General features: G+C 35.4%; 1 protein-coding gene across 11 annotated transcripts in view; it reads right to left on the bottom strand.

Moving 5' to 3' along the window:
• Drep2 (DNA fragmentation factor-related protein 2) overlaps positions 1-17,965 on the bottom strand; it is a 438,119-nt gene that overhangs the window by 56,726 nt on the left and 363,428 nt on the right. Inside the window, exons 1-2 of one of the 11 annotated variants that reach the window (XM_043427021.1) lie at positions 10,351-10,408; positions 5,681-5,731 (exon numbers count right to left, since the gene is read on the bottom strand). The exons of 9 other annotated variants lie outside the window; for them this stretch is intronic. In XM_043427021.1, the coding sequence (XP_043282956.1) occupies positions 5,681-5,731; positions 10,351-10,393 (94 nt within the window). In that variant the 5' untranslated portion in view covers positions 10,394-10,408. Of the gene's footprint in view, positions 1-5,680; positions 5,732-10,350; positions 10,409-17,965 lie in introns of those variants that run through there. One more of the 11 variants, XM_043427011.1, reaches the window with a different exon arrangement.

The following is a 17,965-nucleotide window of genomic DNA, read 5'->3' as shown; positions in this document are numbered from 1 at the left end:
CGGCGGAAAGCGGGTTGGGGGCCGAGTTATGATTTTCGCCTTGTAACTTTGGTTTTCATGAAAAAAGACCAATTTTTCATCTAAATTGTACTGGATATATTTCGTCACATGTCCGTCCTTGGTTTTTCGTGATTTTTTCCCTCGTACTCTAATATGTTATGCTTATTGGGAACTCAAGAGCACGGTGGAAAACTGGTTGCAGGCTTTCGACTTGTAACTTTGGTTTTCACGAAAAAAGACCAAGTTTTCGTCAACATTTTACAGAAATTATTTCGTCATGGGTCTGTCCTTGGACTTGGGCGATTTCTTTCCTTGTACTCTAATATGTTTTGTCCATTAGAAACCCAAGAGCTTGGAGAAATCCGGGATGGTGGCCGAGATATGATTTTCGGTTTATAACATTTGTTATGAAGAAAAAAGACTCATTTTTCGTAAAATTTGATGTGAAAAATTATCGCCACAGATGTATCCTTAGACTTTGGCGATTTTTCCTAAGTCTTTATACTAGGAAAGAAAGGATGTACAGACTTCTTTAATAGAACAGATTTTTTTTATCCCTTTTCTCCAAAATTCAAGTGAAAGATAGATAAAATTTAATGCACAACAAATCCATCAGAATTGGAAATTTTAGGATGTTATATATATTGCGTTCTAAAGCTAAAAATTTTTATTTTATTCGAAAATGGGGTTCGCAATGACTGTTTGAAGTATTCTCTTTTATTCATATCACTACACCCTGAGATGCAAAGTGAATGCACACATGTCGATGCACAAATTTTCAAATTTTGCATGTATCCATCGAGATTTCAGTCTTTTGATATAAAATCTTAAAATTCCCCCAGGGAAAAAGAGGTTGGGACAAGTACATTGATGGTCCCTTGTATCCCAATCATATCACAAAAAATGGGAAAAAAATTCCATAAAAAAAATTATTAATCCAACTGTAAATAATTTCCACACAAGAATTCGAAAAAATTTCACAAATAATGAAAAAACATTACGTTAAAAAAATACAAATCTGTAATTATTTTCTAAAGTGTCAAAAAAATATAATAAAACGTAAAAAATAAAAAAACGAAAATTCAAAATGAAAAATTTTTAAAAATGTATAGAAAAAAATTTCCTTCTAACAAGGAAAGTCTTTCCGCTGTCCCCCTCCGATTTTAATGAAACTTGAATATGTTATTCTACATCAAAATCTAAGAGACACGTATTTTTTTTTATCGGCGGAAAAGCGTTTCTAGGGGGTGAAATCATCCCTTGAAGTTGAGACCTCCGAGGGGTACTTTTCAGGTTTCACCTATTTCCACTTGAGATAATCGAATGCACCCAAATGGATAATTACCTTAATGATAAACGATGAAAAATGCAACTGGTTTCACATCGGGGGGTTGCATAAGAAAAAAGTTATAGGGGTTGAAATTCACAAAATCGTTATAACAAAAAAACTATTGCACCTATCTCGATGAATTCAATTGCATTTTGAAGAGGGTAAAAAAATAGTAGATACGGGTTTTTGCGTTTTCCTCGCAAATCAAGTTAAGGGGGTGAACTACCCCTATGTATGTTTACGCTTAATCTCAATCAAACGGCAGTAATTCTTTTTTTTTCTTGTTTCCTCTCCTCGTAATACGTTTTTTCTTCAAATTTACAACATCCACATATCAACAGATGGATGGATTTTTCCTGCAATTACATTTTCCTAACTGGTGAAAGTGATAGAACCCAAAGTATGCGTCTAATCTTAATGGTTTGTTTTTTATTTGAAGGCATTTTGAGACTCTTCTAGTTATACTTAAAAGATTCTATTCAAAATTTATTTAAACAATGGATTTGATCTACTTGAGCAAGGAAAATTGGAAAATATCGAATTTTTCCGTTGAAAATTCTACCATTTTATGAATTCTTTATTTTTTGTAACTTTTTACGGTATTCATACGAATTACATCCATAGTTTAAAAGAATTCACTTATTTATTTTTTCCGCGAAAAATTATAGATTGGATAACTTTTACGAATAACAATTTTTTTTATTAGTTAATAATGAATAAACCACAAGATAAATTAAAAAATATGTATTTCTTATACTTTTCACAAAAATTTCGTAAATACTGACGTATTTTCATAGTTATCATATCTCCCCCCTCTACTTGACGGTGTTATTTCGGAGTCACCTCTGTCCGGTCTGTGACTCGCTCCCAAAATTAGATTTAAAATACGACGCAGAAGCAGTGATAAAACTGCGATGGCGGAATGTATTCACCACAGTCGGTTATTTTTATTTTACACAAAAGAAGTGCCTTACAATTCGAGACTATTTAAAACAAAATTGCAAGTATTAATCAAAATGAAGATAAATCCTTCGAACGTTATTAGAATGCTTCTCGCAACTTTTGAAGTTATGCGTTTACCGGATTCGCCAGTGAATAACGATGAAATACAGTTGAAAGAAAACATTGAAAATATTTTGTTGACTGCAATGAACGAATACAGTGGTTTCGACATGGTAGAAGAAAATTCTTTGCATTTTGAAGAACCATTTAAGGATCGGGAAATGGAAATTGTTGAAGATCAAGAATGGGCAGACGCCCTGCATGAACCAGAACTTCCGCCTGATACATGCACTCGTGATGACGAAGACTTATCTTACGAGTATAAATTAAGGGCCGTTGAGTATTGGCGCAGCGGGAAGACAGGAAATTTAGGTTTGGGAAGTGTTAAACAAAAGTTCAAGAAAGTGCAATCTATACGACAGTTGCGGCGGTGGGCCCACAATTTGAACAAGGGGGGGACATACAAAGAAAAATTAGCACGAATTTGTGGATACACTTTGGAAAATTTCAAAGCTGCTGTGGATGCTGGTTTAATAGTGCACGATTCCGATTTAAAAAAATGGGCCTTGCATGCTCAAAAAGAAGTAGGGCATACTGATTTTCGTTTCAAAGCATGTCATACGTGGATAAACTCATTCAAAGCAGCTCATCGTATCGTATCGAGAAAAATTAATAAATTCATTACATCCAAAACAATTGAAGATGGAAAAGTCTTGGAACAACAAAGTCAAAAATTTGTCTATGACGTAAAGCAAAATATTAGAACGTACGAATTGTCAAATACATTTAACGCAGATCAGAGTGGCTTCCAACTAGAAATGCATTCAGGAAGAACTTTAGCGATCGAAGGAGAAAAGCAAGTACAATGTCTTGTACAATCAGTCTCTTCTACGACTCACAGTTACACTATTCAGCCGACTATATCAGCTGACGGCAAACTGCTATCTCCTCTATTTTTAGTTTTAAAAGAACCAACTGGCAAGATTGGTCCATTAGTGGAGAAAACGCTTTTCAGACCTGATAATGTGTACATAGAAGTATCCAAGTCTGGGAAGCTTACTTCAGGTATAAATTACATCCACTGTTTTTGTGTAAACATTTTTTCGATTGAAAAAATAATACGTTTTTCTATTTTCAGATCATTTTAAAATTTGGTTGGAGCATGTATTTTTCCCGAAAGTTGGCCCAAAATCATTATTACTGATTGATTCTTGGACTGGACACTGTCCCCAAGCTGTACTTGATGTGAAACCTTCAAATAGAGATGTGAAAGTAATGATTATACCTAAAGGAACTACCGGAAAAATACAACCCCTCGATGTTTTTGGATTCCGAATATGGAAAAATTTTGTTAGACATTTTTCTGATAATTGTCTTTTGATGAATTATGATATTAATTTGCATTTGAGAAACAATATCATAAAGCTGCAATCACTCGTTCATAACCAACTGTCGTCACCACGTTATATCGATCTTTTCAAATATTCTTGGTACAAAAGTGGTTACATAGAAGAAAAACCTGCGAATTTTGAGAATCCTGTAGATTTTGCATTTGGAGATTCCTGCAACTCACATTGTGAAGTTCCAGGATGCGAAAATGTTGCTATTGTTCGCTGTTCCTGGTGCAAAAAGTCGCTATGTTTTAAACACTTTTTCGATGATTATCATTACTGCAGTACTTACAACGGTTAATAGAGCACACCATTATATGTTCGCTTCTATTTATCGCTATGGTGATTATTTTGTTAGACTGTTGACATGTTATTAATAAAAGATATAAGCATATTGTTCACTTTTTTTTACTCGACTATGTAGTTTTTCTATACGCCATCCCAAAACTTGGTCTTATCAACCGGAACGAATATGAGTATATGTGTAAGCGCTTATCGTATGTCTATGTTATTATCTCATTGCCAAATATAAATCGGTTAGAATTATCGATAAGTCAGATATAAATACCTTTCCATCTGAAGATTCACCTATAAATAAGTTGGCATTTAGATAAAATCGTTCATTGAATGTTATATCCGCAACATTGTTGTTGTAAATTTGAAGAAAAAACGTATTACGAGGAGAGGAAACAAGAAAAAAAAGAATTACTGCTGTTTGATTAAGATTAAACGTAAACATACATAGGGGTAGTTCACCCCCTTAACTTGATTTGCGAGGAAAACGCAAAAACCCGTATCTACTATTTTTTTACCCCCTTCAAAATGCAATTGAATTCATCGAGATAGGTGCAATAGTTTTTTTGTTATAACGATCTTGTGAATTTCAACCCCTATAACTTTTTTCTTATGCAACCCCCCGATGTGAAACCAGTTGCATTTTTCATCGTTTATCATTAAGGTAATTATCCATTTGGGTGTATTCGATTATCTCAAGTGGAAATGGGTGAAACCTGAAAAGTACCCCTCGGAGGTCTCAACTTCAAGCGATGATTTCACCCCCTAGAAACATTTTTCCGCCGATAAAAAAAAATACGTGTCTCTTAGATTTTGATGTAGAATAACATATTCAAGTTTCATTAAAATCGGAGGGGGACAGCGGAAAGACTTTCCTTGTAAGTTATGTCCAGCATCAAAACTTATGATATCAATTCGAGGCCGAGTATCTAATGATAATTCAGAATTTTCATACCTATAGGTACCATCAGGAACTTGAGAAAGTCCTTATGAATCAAAAAAGTTACTATTTGATTTTCGTGCAGCACTAAAATTTATGATATCAATCGGAAGACAAGCGTTTTATTAGTAATTCCGAGTTTTAACATTATGAAATTGTTCCAAAAGCGTTTAAATAAAAAAAAAAACATATCAAATGTATAGGAATTTGTTCCTCTATCGGAATTCAAAATCCGTCATTCTGAACTCTGAAATTTTGAGGGCGTAATCGTAATGAGCGACTTCAAAAATTCTCGAGTACCAACATTCATGTGATTCGAATGAGGTTTTGCATTTTTGGCTGCCATATTAGATCAGCCATTTCACATTCAGAAATTTCGAGGACAGAATCATTATTAGCGACCTCGAACACCTCTGAGGGCGAAATTTGGTGAAAATTGATTGATTGAATCGGGAAATAATTCATGTGTGCTATATGGCGACATCGTCACTTATGAGGTTAATAAGAAAATTGATGGGCGTTCCTTTTTTCTCAAACTATTCGAAACAATTTTTTAAAAGTTTTTCCTCATATTTTCTATGGATAAAAAACATAATAGAAAGTAATTTTATGTTGGCGTACAACGTGATTTACTCATAAAATATATTTTTTTCATATTATTCAATACACTACTAATGAAATTTTGAACTTTTAAATGAGCTCTAAAGCTATGTATATACATACATATTAGGGTGGCCGCTATTTGGGTGAAATCCGAATTTTTTGGATGCTCACCTGAAAACATAATCAAGGTGTATTAAAAACAATCCGTGAAAAATTCAAAGACGTGGAAAATTTCAATTCGCGCCACCGAGGATTTGGAGTTTTAAACAGAAAAAATATATATTTTCCCAACACATTAACAATTTCCAAACTTAATATTCATGTAATATATTCGAACTTTGGCGCGGTCATTATACATCGCATGAGATAAGTATTCAAGTTTCTACCATTTTTTCATTACAATTTTTCGTTATAACAAGAAGTAAAGACGAGTTGAAGCATGATCACGAGCTAGATTCATAGTGGAAAATTTTGATTAGTCTTGAATTTTATATCCTAACAGGAGGGCCTTATTCTCCGGCGGATTTCTTGTTCGGCTGAAATCAGCAAAAAAGTCAAGGGTAAGAGTGCTATCGCATCATTTTACGAGGCCTAGCGTCAAATATCAAGGCATCAAGCTTCACCTGTATTTTTTTTTATCCCTAGATTGCTTAGAAGTATCGTTGCTGTGCAGGAATAACAGTCGTTCATCCATTTATTTTCATGGTGGATTTACGAGCCACGTTTTCGTGGTAAGTATGTTTTGGACAAGGTATATGTTGAGGAATGCGTCATACACTGTATGCGTGTGTCTGTGTGTGTTGGTGAGTTAGCCAACCGGGCATCGCCCAGTTTATCATGTACAATACACGTTCTCTGCTTGTGTTTATATTTTTCAGTTAGTTACAGCGCGACGCTCATCAAGAACGCACCTATACCTTTCTCTGTTTATTCTTCTTTATGTCTGTGTACGAAATAAAAAGAAGAACGTGCAAAGTGAATAAAAATAGTAGCCGTCGAACTCGGTGTGAGATTATTCACTGAGCCAATTGATCGAGAGAAAATGGCTGACACAGAGTCGATTACGATTGCTCACAAACTCAATGAAAGCAATTACAAGCTGTGCAACTTTCAAGTGGATGCCATATTGTGTGGAAAAGGTTTAGATAAATATGTGCGTGAAATGATTGCGGCAAGGGCGACCACAGAGGAAGTCAATACCTTTAACGAAAAAGATGGCAAGGCGACGGCAATTTTAATTGCATCACTAAAAAGCGATCAAGCGATGAATGTGTTTGTGTGTAATACGGCAAAAGAACATTATGAAAAACTAAGTGCATATGAAAAGAGAAGTGAAGTGAGTGTGATGACTCTTTATGAAGAATATTTTGCCCTCCAAATGGCTGAAGACGAATCTGTGACGACATACGTATCAAAAGTGATAAAACTTGCGGCAGAAATTGAAGATCAAGGTGAGAAATTATCTGATAATATCAAGATGTCGAGAATTATTACCAGTAGCCTCACGCCAAAATTTCAAAATTTCAAGATCGTGTGGTATAATATACGAGAGGGCCGGGATTTCAATAGTCTATTAGCTCGCTTGCGACAGGAAGAGGACCAAATAAACAAAACCAAGATTACTCCGGACGGTGCCTTCGCGGTAAGAGAAAAACAAAGGTTTCCATCAAAACAGAAAGATTATAAACCGATCGCACAAAGGAAAAAAGAATCACAGTGTCATAAATGTGGTCAAACGGGGCACTGGCATCGCGAATGTTCGGAGAACGAAATGGTAAACAACGAGCACACCGAAAAAAAAATATTTCCAAGAGCTACACGGTCTTCCAAGCCTGTGTTTTTCCCAAGAACGACACAGCATTTGTAGTAATGACAAGTGAAATTAAAAACAGCGTGCTGAAGGACATATGGATCGTTGACTCGGGAGCGACGCAGCACATTACGAGTAGAAAAGATTGGTTCAGTGAGCTCGACGAGACACCGACCGGGAGATTTGTGCGTGTCGCCAGCGATGCGAGGCTGTCAATACAAGGTATAGGCAGTATTCATGCATCGATGTGGAACGATTTTCAGTGGAAGTCTTGTGTGTTAGAAAAGGTGCAATATGTGCCCGGCCTAGGGCCTAACCTTTTTTCGACGGGAACAACAACGTCTCGCGGCTTTGTTGTTATCGAAAAAGAACGTGAATGTGAAATGCGATTCCCGAATGGAAAAATAGCAGTTATTGGAGTAAAAGATACCATGAATCAATATCGTTTAGGTCTGCGAGTAGATAAAAAAAGGCGAAGTGTACAGTGCGACCACTGAATCGTGTCATAGATGGCACCAGAGACTGGGACATTTGGGTTTCAAAATGATGCAAAGTATGGTAAACAAAGATGCTGTAGATGGTGTGTCATTCAACGCAGAAAACAAACCTTTTTGTACAGATTGTGCCGTGGGAAAGATGCATCGCATTTCCCATCTATCTCGTGAGATTCGTAAGTGCCAACCCTGGGAAAGACTTCACGTCGAAGTTTGTGGCCCAATGCATGTAACTTCAGTGGGAGGGTACAGATACATCCTAGTGATAAAGGATCAGGCAACAATTTTTCAATATGTGCATTTCTTAGAACAGAAGTCTGACGTTGTCAGCAGAATGAAGGAACAGATCTGTGCAGTCAAAGTTGTCACTGGAAATCGGACAAAATCAATGAAGACTGATAATGGCTTGGAGTTGAAGGCGTGTCGAAAATACTGCGGGAGAAAGGAATAATTCTTGATAGAACTCCCAATACCAAGAGTCCAACAAAAACTCCATTCGAGCTCTGGTTTAAAAGTAAGCCTGATCTTGGTCACGTAAGAATTTTTGGCTCGGAGGCCTACGTACATGTTCCGAAGGAAACTGGTCAAAAAAAGAAACGCGAAGGCGAGAAAAATGTATTTAGTTGGATACGAGTCAAGTACGAAAAATTATAAACTATACGACCCAAGTAAGTGAAAGGTCGTTGTCAGCTGTGACGTTGTAATCAACGAGGACTGCACCGTACAAAGAATGCTTAAAGAAGAAGAGTTGTCCGCCGTTGTCCTGGTCGATGAAGATACCATAGACAAAGAGAATATGAGGTCAACAGACTCGCAAATCGACGATAATAGAAACAGCGCTGAAATTTTTGTCGACGCAGATGAGAATCCCAATGAAGAGGAACGTTACAACCTGAGACAATGCATATATCAACCGGATAGATACGAAGATCATGGTCACAGTACAATCATTGAAGATGTCAAAACGTATGAGGAAGCAATGGCTTCCAGAGATGTTGACAAATGGCGTCAACACACACCTGGACATCGAAAGCCATTGAAAAATATACCTAGCCATCGGAAACTATGAAACTGTCGACGGAGATATCGAAAACAGCGGAGGAATGTACTAGATATCAAAAACTGTGATGAAATACACCTAGACATTAGAAACCATGAAGGAATATATCTAGACATCGAAGACAATGTAGAACATACCTAATCATGGAAACTATAGAGCCGTCGAATTAGACCATGAAACATATCCAAACATCAAAAACCATGGAAGAATATACCTGGATCGCGAAAACCATGGAGAAATATACCTAGAAATCAAAAATTATGGAGCCGTTGACCTAGATCACGAAAATGATGAAGAAATATACCTAAACAACAAAAACTATGTGAATACATATCTGAACATCGAAAACTGTGGAGCCGTCGATGTCAACCGCGAAAACCGTGAAGAAACATATCTAGACCACGAAAATCAGGGCGAAATGTACCTAAACATCAAAAATTATGTAGAAATATACCTAGATATCGAAAACTATGGAGCCGTCGGCCTAGACCATAAAAACCATGAAGAATCATGCCGAGACCACGAAAACCAAGAAGGAATATACCTAGACATTAAAAACTATGAAAAAGTACACTTGAAAATCAGAAATCATGGAGGAATATACGTAGACTTCGACACCCATGGAGGAATTATTCGAGATTCTGGACATCGGAAACTGTGGAGCCGTCGACCTCGAATGCAAAAACCATGAAGAAACATGCATAGACCACGAAAACCATGGAGGAATATACCTAGACATCGAAATCCATGGAGGAATATACCTAGACATCGAAAACCATGGAGGAATATGACTAGACATCGAAAACCATAGAGCAATATACCTATACATTGAAAACTATGTAGAAACATACCTAGACATCGAATACTATGGAGCCGTCGACCTAGACTACGAAAACCATGGAGGAATATACCTGGATCACGAAAAGCAAGGAGGAAAATACCTGGATCACGAAAAGCAAGGAGGAATATACCTGGATCACGAAAACCAAGAAGGAATATACCTGGATCGCGAAAACCATGAAGGAACATACCTAAACATTGAAAACCATGGAGGAATATACCTAGGCATCGAAGCCCATGGAGGAATCATCCAAGACCACGAAAAACATGGAGAAACATACCTAGACCACGAAAACCATGGAAAACTATACCTAGACCATGAAAACCATAGAGGAATATACTTAGACATCGAAAACTATGGGGTCGTTGACCTAGACATCAAAAACCATGGAGGAATATAACTAGACATCGAAAACCATGGAGGAATATACCTGGACATCGAATACTATGGAGCTACTGGCCTAGACTACGAAAACTATGGAAAAACACACCTAGATATAGAAAACTATGGAGCTGTCGACCCAGACCTCGAAAACCATGAAAAAACATGCCTAGATGACAAAAGCCATGCAGAAATATACCTAACCATCGAAAAGTATGGAGCTGTCCACGTTGACATCGAAAAGCATGGTAGAATGTACCTAAACCTAGTCATCAAAAACCCATGAGTTATCGCCCTAGACATCCTCGAAAAATCCGACGGCGTCGACCTAGTATCAAAAGACTCGGTAGAGTCTCGGGACGAGTACATTGACAGCCCTGTCGTCTGCTGGCCCGAGACTTTCGCCGAGACTATACTTTCTCTGAATAAAACGATTCGCCATGGTGGGGGTAAAATTGGCACGTGATTTTATTGAATTACGAAGCTCGGGAGCCATTTAGCAACATGAAAATTGAAGTTTAAGCCAATTGAGTAATTCTCTTTCGATTCCGCTCTAAATCCGCATGATCGGTGGTGTAATTGCTGAGAAAAAACTTTGCACGGGCTCAAGAGTTACCAACACATTCAAGAATTTATGCGTCTGTATTCATAAACACCATCGCTTTGATGCTCTCGAGTTTCTGATTCGTTGGATTTGACGACATCATCCAGTTTTAGACGTTGTGATTGGTTGTTGAAATTGGTTGTTGATGATCGAAATCTGACGTAAACTTCAGAACGTAGCACACGGCAGCACAGCAGACATTAAAAAAATGTAACACGGTTACAGCAATCATAAATTCGATATATATATATAAACAATGTGTCAGTTTTTGATCGGATAAATAGAGTTTCGACATTACGAAGTGCGTGCGGGATAAATAAAAATAATTTTCGTCATCTAACGGAGTGCATATTGGTATTTATTTTGTTAAAACTTGTAGTATACTAAAAAACCGGTATAAAAGCGGCCGCGTAAATGCAGTCTGTGATCTGTGTGTGAAAAAGAATATAAAAAATGCGCGATGCATATGTCAACGAAACTTTTCAAGATTTCATTATTTCGTTCGATTGGAAATAAGTGTCAACTAAAATGATCCTTCAATTAAACCAAACTGCGAGAAATATTGTCCAGTGGAAGTATATCGTCAGTTGCGTTGTTATATATCATGTGTAAATAGGTTATATTTATACGAATTAATAAAAGAAAAACACACGGAACTGTTAGAATGATGTTAGAAACTTTAATTGAATAAATGTTTTCTAATTTATTTCTTGTGTCATCATTATTTTTAAACATTCCTATATTTTGCTTGATATTCAGTTTGGCTCTGCCCTGTCCGATCCTTGTTTTCACCCCATCGGTTTGCAGCGGATCGATACATATTATTAATTCGAGGTATCATGATTTAAGAGGTTTCTAACCATGATTTTCAATTGCACATTTTGTAAATCAGATTTTCAAAAAAATTTCTGGTCTTGGTATAAGTATAGTTATTCTTTTTCTACTTGGTCTGTCGAGTGATAAATTTGGAAACTTGTTCCAGAAGGCCTTTGCATGCTTTTTTTTCTGATGATATGCAAAGTCGTATCTTCGGAATGCAGTGGGCATACACAAATTTTGACAATAGAACTTATGAAATGATATCTATGTTGAGTATTCCCACTTTGCAAACTGCAAATGTGGAATTATTAGTGAAAAGATTCATTATGATAAGTCTACAGTTGCTCAGTTTTGGATACGATCAAATATAATCCCTGCCAACATCCATGGAAATATACAGAATTTCTGAATGCAATGTGCGCTATGTCATTTTAATGTGACATCATGAATATTGACAACTTTTCATTATAATGCTGTAGATTCGGATCATTGAAATACAGCAAAGATCTACAAACTATACAATTTATATACTGTTTTTACTTTTTGACTCTAACTGTAACATATATATAAACTGAAAAATTCATTACAAAAGTCTTCAGTTGCTCATTTATGGATACATTTGAAATTGCTGTCTTCAAAATTCATTGCGTAGATACATTGAATCGCAGCAGATCCCTGCAAACTCTGAAATTTCTGAGCATAAATGTGTGTGCTAAGTATCACCCCCTATCTTTGATTATGGTAACATGTAATGGATCTTGGTTCAGCAAGATTTAAAGTGTTTCTTTTCAAATAGTATTGAAATTTGTATTACTGCTATGAAGCGAATACCTCCAAACTTTCATATTTCTGTGTCACAGCATGTGTGCCAATCATTCAAATTATTTACTCTAACCGTAATCTGTAATCTGGACAGTTCATCACAAAAGTCTTCAGATTTTCTAAATTCCTAAATTTTCCTTTTTCTAAATTCTATTCTGAGTTTTTAAATTTCTAAATTCATTTCTAAGTTGTCTCCAAATTGTTTTCCTCCAAAATCAATGCAGGTACCGTAAACCTCTTTGAATTCTGTGGCTCTGTTGAATTCTGGCATAAGAAATGTTGGAAATTTTCTGGTACTTTTTTCGGTAACTGTCAAACTGTCGACAATTGAACCTCAGCGGCCACTTGCAAACTTTGAAAATATTTTTGATCAGGGGCACGTTTTGGATGACACGAAAATCTTTAGATGCAGAATGCAAAAGCAACATTTAAAAATGGTCAATTCTGTTGGATTTGTCTCCTTTTAACACATATTTAAACATAATTTGTATCGATCCAATCGACGTCGAATTTTGTGAAAAATACCAAAGGATCCTGAAAGTCTGAGAAAAATCGATTTTCTTATAAGTTTCTGCCACCATAGAGTAACAAATGACTAGCTTTCATGTGATTTTTTTGGATTTAAAAGCTTCTTAGAACAACTTAATAATATCAAAATTTGGAGTGACTAATAAAATACTTGTCGACCCAATGATATCATAAATTTTAGTTCTGCACGTAATTCAAGTGGTAACTTTTTTCAATTCATTAGAAAATACTTGGCCTCGAATTGATATAATAAATTTTAATGCTGCACATAAATTAGATGGAATTATTTTCAATTGATTTAGCTGTTCGAATAAAATAAGAAGAATGAGGCATCGGTTTCCAAAATGATTTTAAGCGCGATTTTTCGGTTTTTTATTTTTTACTTGTTATTTGATTCTTTTGACACTTTAAAAAATAGATACAGATTAGTTTTTTTTTAAATATAATGTTTTTTCAAGATTTGTGAAATTTTTTTCGAATCGTTCTGTATTTTTTTTCATAAAATAACATTTTTTACATTTTTTTAAAATTTTTTTCAAAGTTTTTTTTATGGATGGAATTATCAGTAAACGAGGGACCATCAATGTACTTGTCCCAACCTTTTTTTTCCTAGGGTCCGAATCTGTCTAGAAAAAAATTAAAAATCATTTATGGTACTTGAGCCCAGAAGTGGTAGCACTCTCGTTTTTTGATAAAAATATATCAGATCACATCAAACGCAAAATGGTCAAAGCGTTGTCTTTAGATACGGCTTATGAATTTTTTTGCCCCAAAAAGTATTTTATAAACAATGATAATGATTTAAAAAATTTACAAACAAAGGAAATTGATTATTTTGTAAATTGTAATACTTTAGACTTTTTTAAGAGGTTTAATATTAATACGAGCTTTTTCGAATTGGAAGTTCAGACGTGGTGTGGAAATGATAATTATTTGAAAGGATTAGTAATTGCTAAGAATATTAAAGTTGTTAATGATGTAGCAGAGAGAGAGAGCTGTACAATTGACTCAAGAATACATTAATGTATTTGCTAAAGATGAGAATCAAAAACAGTATCTTCTCCAAGTAATAAAAGAGTATAAAAATTAATTTCTTAATGCTACTAAGGAATGCCTGACGAAAAAGTTAAAAGTACAATGATTTACCTACGTATTAATAAGATATTGAAATTTGTATTTTTATAGCTTATTTGATGATTGAGAATTTGAAATAAAAGAAAAATCGATAATGATGAATTTTGACTTTTTTAAAACTTATGTAATAATTTTTTTACGCCAATATGAAAATTTCTCTGTCTTTAGGGATCATAATAGAAGCATAATCAAGCCTTGTTGGTCAGTTAACGAGTATAATAAGCCAAATAAAAATTATTTGCAAAAAAGTGTAAAAACCCCATGTTAATTAAATGGGAAAAGTATCGTTGTTTAGGCAGGGTTAAACGGCATCCTAAAATTTTTTTCTCTTTACTAAAGTTGTTTTTAGGTCACAAAGAAACGATTTTGAATATACCCAAGCCAAAATAGCCGACTTGGTAAATAATGGACACCCTAATGTGGCACGCATGACATAAATTGACAAATTTAGTAAAAGCATCAATAAGAACGAAAACATATTCTTTTTTGTCACTTTTACCACTTAATTTGCCAGTTGTATCAATGTGAATAGTGTTCCAAGGAATTGCGATTTTCGGAATGGAGTGTAAAGACGCTTGAATTTTTCCCGAATTTGTTTTAGAAATTTTACACGTGATACAATTTTCTACAAATTTTCGAACATATTTTGACATTTTGTCAAACCAAAAGGAGTCATACATTTTTTCAAGAGTCTTCTCCCATCCAACATGAAACAAGGCCTCATGAGTTTTGTTGATTACCGACCATCTGAATGCCCGTGGTAAAATTGGCAAACATCGAGTTTTCCCGTGTCTCTGTATTTTTCTATGAAGAATACCAGAGCGTAATTCGTATGTTCTTGCAATCTCTGTATTTAGAGTTCCTTCAGACATTTCTTTCTTTATTTTTGAAATTTCCTCACTGCGATTTTGTTCAGCAATAAGCCATGTATCTGAAACATTTACCAAATTTATTTCTTTATTGTTTTGTTTGATTAAGTTTTCTTTTTCTGAATCTTGAGGATGATTTCTAGAAAAGAAATCTACGTGAGACATTCTATTTCCATTTCGATATACTATCTCAAAATCGAATGCCTGGAGAAAAGCCCACCATCGATAAACTCTTGGGGTAAGATCTTTTTTCTTTTTTGAACACTATAGTGAATTACAATCTGTAACAACTGCGAATTTTTGTCCATACAATAAATGGCGGAAGTATTTAATTGCATTAACCACTGCAAGAGTTTCCAACTCGTAAGAGTGGTATTTAGACTCTGCTGGTGAAGTTCGTTTGCTAAAATAAGCAACGACGTGTAATTTATTTTCTCTTTTTTGCATTAAAATCGCTCGATAGCCTACAGAACTTGCATCTGTATGCAATTCAATTGGGGAATTTGGATCGAAAATCATTAAAACTGGTTCATTTGTTAGAATCAAAATGATTTGTTTTCGGATTTCTTCATGATTCTCTTTCCAATCAATGCTTTTCTTTGTTTCACAAATTAAAGCATACAAAGGAGCCGCAATTTTGGAAAATCCTGGGATAAATTGTCGGAAATAAGACGCTAGGCCAATGAATTGTCGTAATTATTTGACTGTTTCAGGAGGAGGTAATGATATTAATGCAGAAATTTTACTTTTATTTGGTCGAATTTCTCCATTACTAACTTCATACCCAAGATATTCCACTTTTTGTTTTAAAAATGTACATTTCTTGATATTAAATGTGAAACCAACATTTGATAGAACTTCCAACACTATTTTTAATCTTTCTAAAGCCTGATCCTCATCGGAGGCAACAATAACAATATCGTCCATGTAAACAGCCACATATGTTTTTGCCAATTGTCCCAAAGCTTTGTAAATTGCTCTTTGAAAAATTGATGGAGCATTTCGAAGTCCAAATGGCATTGAAAGATACTCATATTGACCATCAGGAGTAATGAATGCCGTATATTCAATATAATCCTGATGAATCGGGATTTGGTGAAAACCAGATGTCATATCTAAAGTCGAAAAGTATCTTCCTCCGTGTAAGCGGTTAATTTGGTCGGAGATTAACGGTAAGGGAAATCTATCAGGTATTGTGTTATTATTGAGTTCACGGTAGTCAACGCACATTCTTTGTGATCCATCTTTCTTTTTTACGAGAACGATTGGACTAGCAAAAGGAGACGAACTTGGACGAATGATTTTTGTTGTGAGTAAATCGTCGATATTGTTTTGAACAATTTTCTGTTCCGCGATACTCAATCTATAAGGTCGTCTATAAATTGTTTTACAAGGATAAAATGTTCTCTAAATTTTGTTAGAGTCAAGAGCAATTTTTCTTTTGAAATTAGAGAAACGTCAGTATTAATATTGTCAAAGTTTACTTCGTTTGATGCATTTACATCTAGAATTTCCATATGATCATTTTTTTGTAATTTCAATTCATTAGAAGATATAAGAATCGTAAGATCGTGACGCAAAATTTCTCGACCAATAGCAATATTATTTTTCAAACAATGATTTGGTAAAACATGGAAAAGGATTTCCAATGTAATATCATCAATGCTTATAATTGTCAAAATTTGTAGAGTACAATTTACTTGTTTGACCAATTCCAGTTAATGTTACAACGTTATTTAACCTTTTTCCAGAAAATACTGATGATATAGATTCTTTAATCAAGGAAGATTCAGCACCTGAATCAAAATGAAAACGATATTGCTCACTTCCATACCATAAAATGCCAGAAGGTGACTTTACATCGCACACATCAACTCGTTTTTCGCTGTTTGGTTTATTATTATTTCCAGGAAAAGGTTTCTTCTTAGTTTCATGACACTGTAAAGCGTAATGGCCCTTCTCTTGACATTTGAAGCAGGTGACGACAGTAGCCTTTGAAGATCCTTCTTTTTGCCATATAATTCCGATCGACCTTCGCCCGCCTTAGGCGGGCTCGATCGACCGTTGAATTATATTTCGCGCCTCGTTCTCGAGATTACCAGATGTAGTTATTTAGAGACAGCATTTTTTTTTTTTTGAAGATATATGAGATGATAATCAATAATAAAGATGTCACGCTTCGTACAACTAAAGCAACGTCACATAGCTCGCTTTTAGCACTTATAATCTACTTAATCTGTAAGGATTGCTCTGGCAAAGTCGTGCTTATCTACTATAATGGGGCGGTTATACACTTTGGCGAACATTTGTGACTCTCTGGATCATCCGGCCGTTTTACGAATTATGTCAATGTTCAGCCCTTTGGCAAACGCACCTGAGGTCGCCGCGTGACGTGTAGAATGCGCGTCGAATATCGTTATATCTATTCCACTTTTCCGTAACGTCTTCTTTAGCCAATGACTGATCGTTTGACTACAAATAGGTTTAAAGGGCTTCTTTGTGGTAATAAACAATCGATTCTCTTTTCCCCGAAAGGGTTTTGTTACCTCGAGATATTTGTTCAACGTAGTAGCCATGCATAACTCGGGTTTCTCCCGAAGTTTCGGGATGATAAGGTTCGGCTGAGCCCGCCCTTGCCCCGATGTCTTAATTCGCTCGGAAATCCTTATTTCCACGCCGTTTTCCGTTTCTCTGATATTATCTATATCTATTTTTGCTAGTGTCTGTGCTCTGTGCGCTGTGCACAATGCAATCAGCATCACCGTTTTTTCTGATAGTTCTGTTAGCGATAGTCCCTCTAATGGATATTGTTTTTCTAAGTACCTCAAAACTATCGCTACATCCTAAGTAAATTCATATTTTGGTATAGAAGGCCTCAGGTTAAAGGCTCCTTTTAAGAAGCGTGTAATTAATGGATCGTCTCCTACTTTCTCTCTCGACACCAAAGATATTGCTGATCTAAGGGTATTGAGCGTGCTATACCCTACGCCTTCTTTGAATTATCGTATTAAAAAGCTAAGTACCGAACATGTTCCCGGGTTAT

The sequence above is a fragment of the Venturia canescens genome, chromosome 8 (assembly GCF_019457755.1).
Source record: "Venturia canescens isolate UGA chromosome 8, ASM1945775v1, whole genome shotgun sequence".
Lineage (NCBI taxonomy): Eukaryota > Metazoa > Arthropoda > Insecta > Hymenoptera > Ichneumonidae > Venturia > Venturia canescens.
The sequence above is the reverse complement of the archived record's forward strand: the minus strand, read 5'-3'. Positions and strand labels throughout refer to the sequence as shown.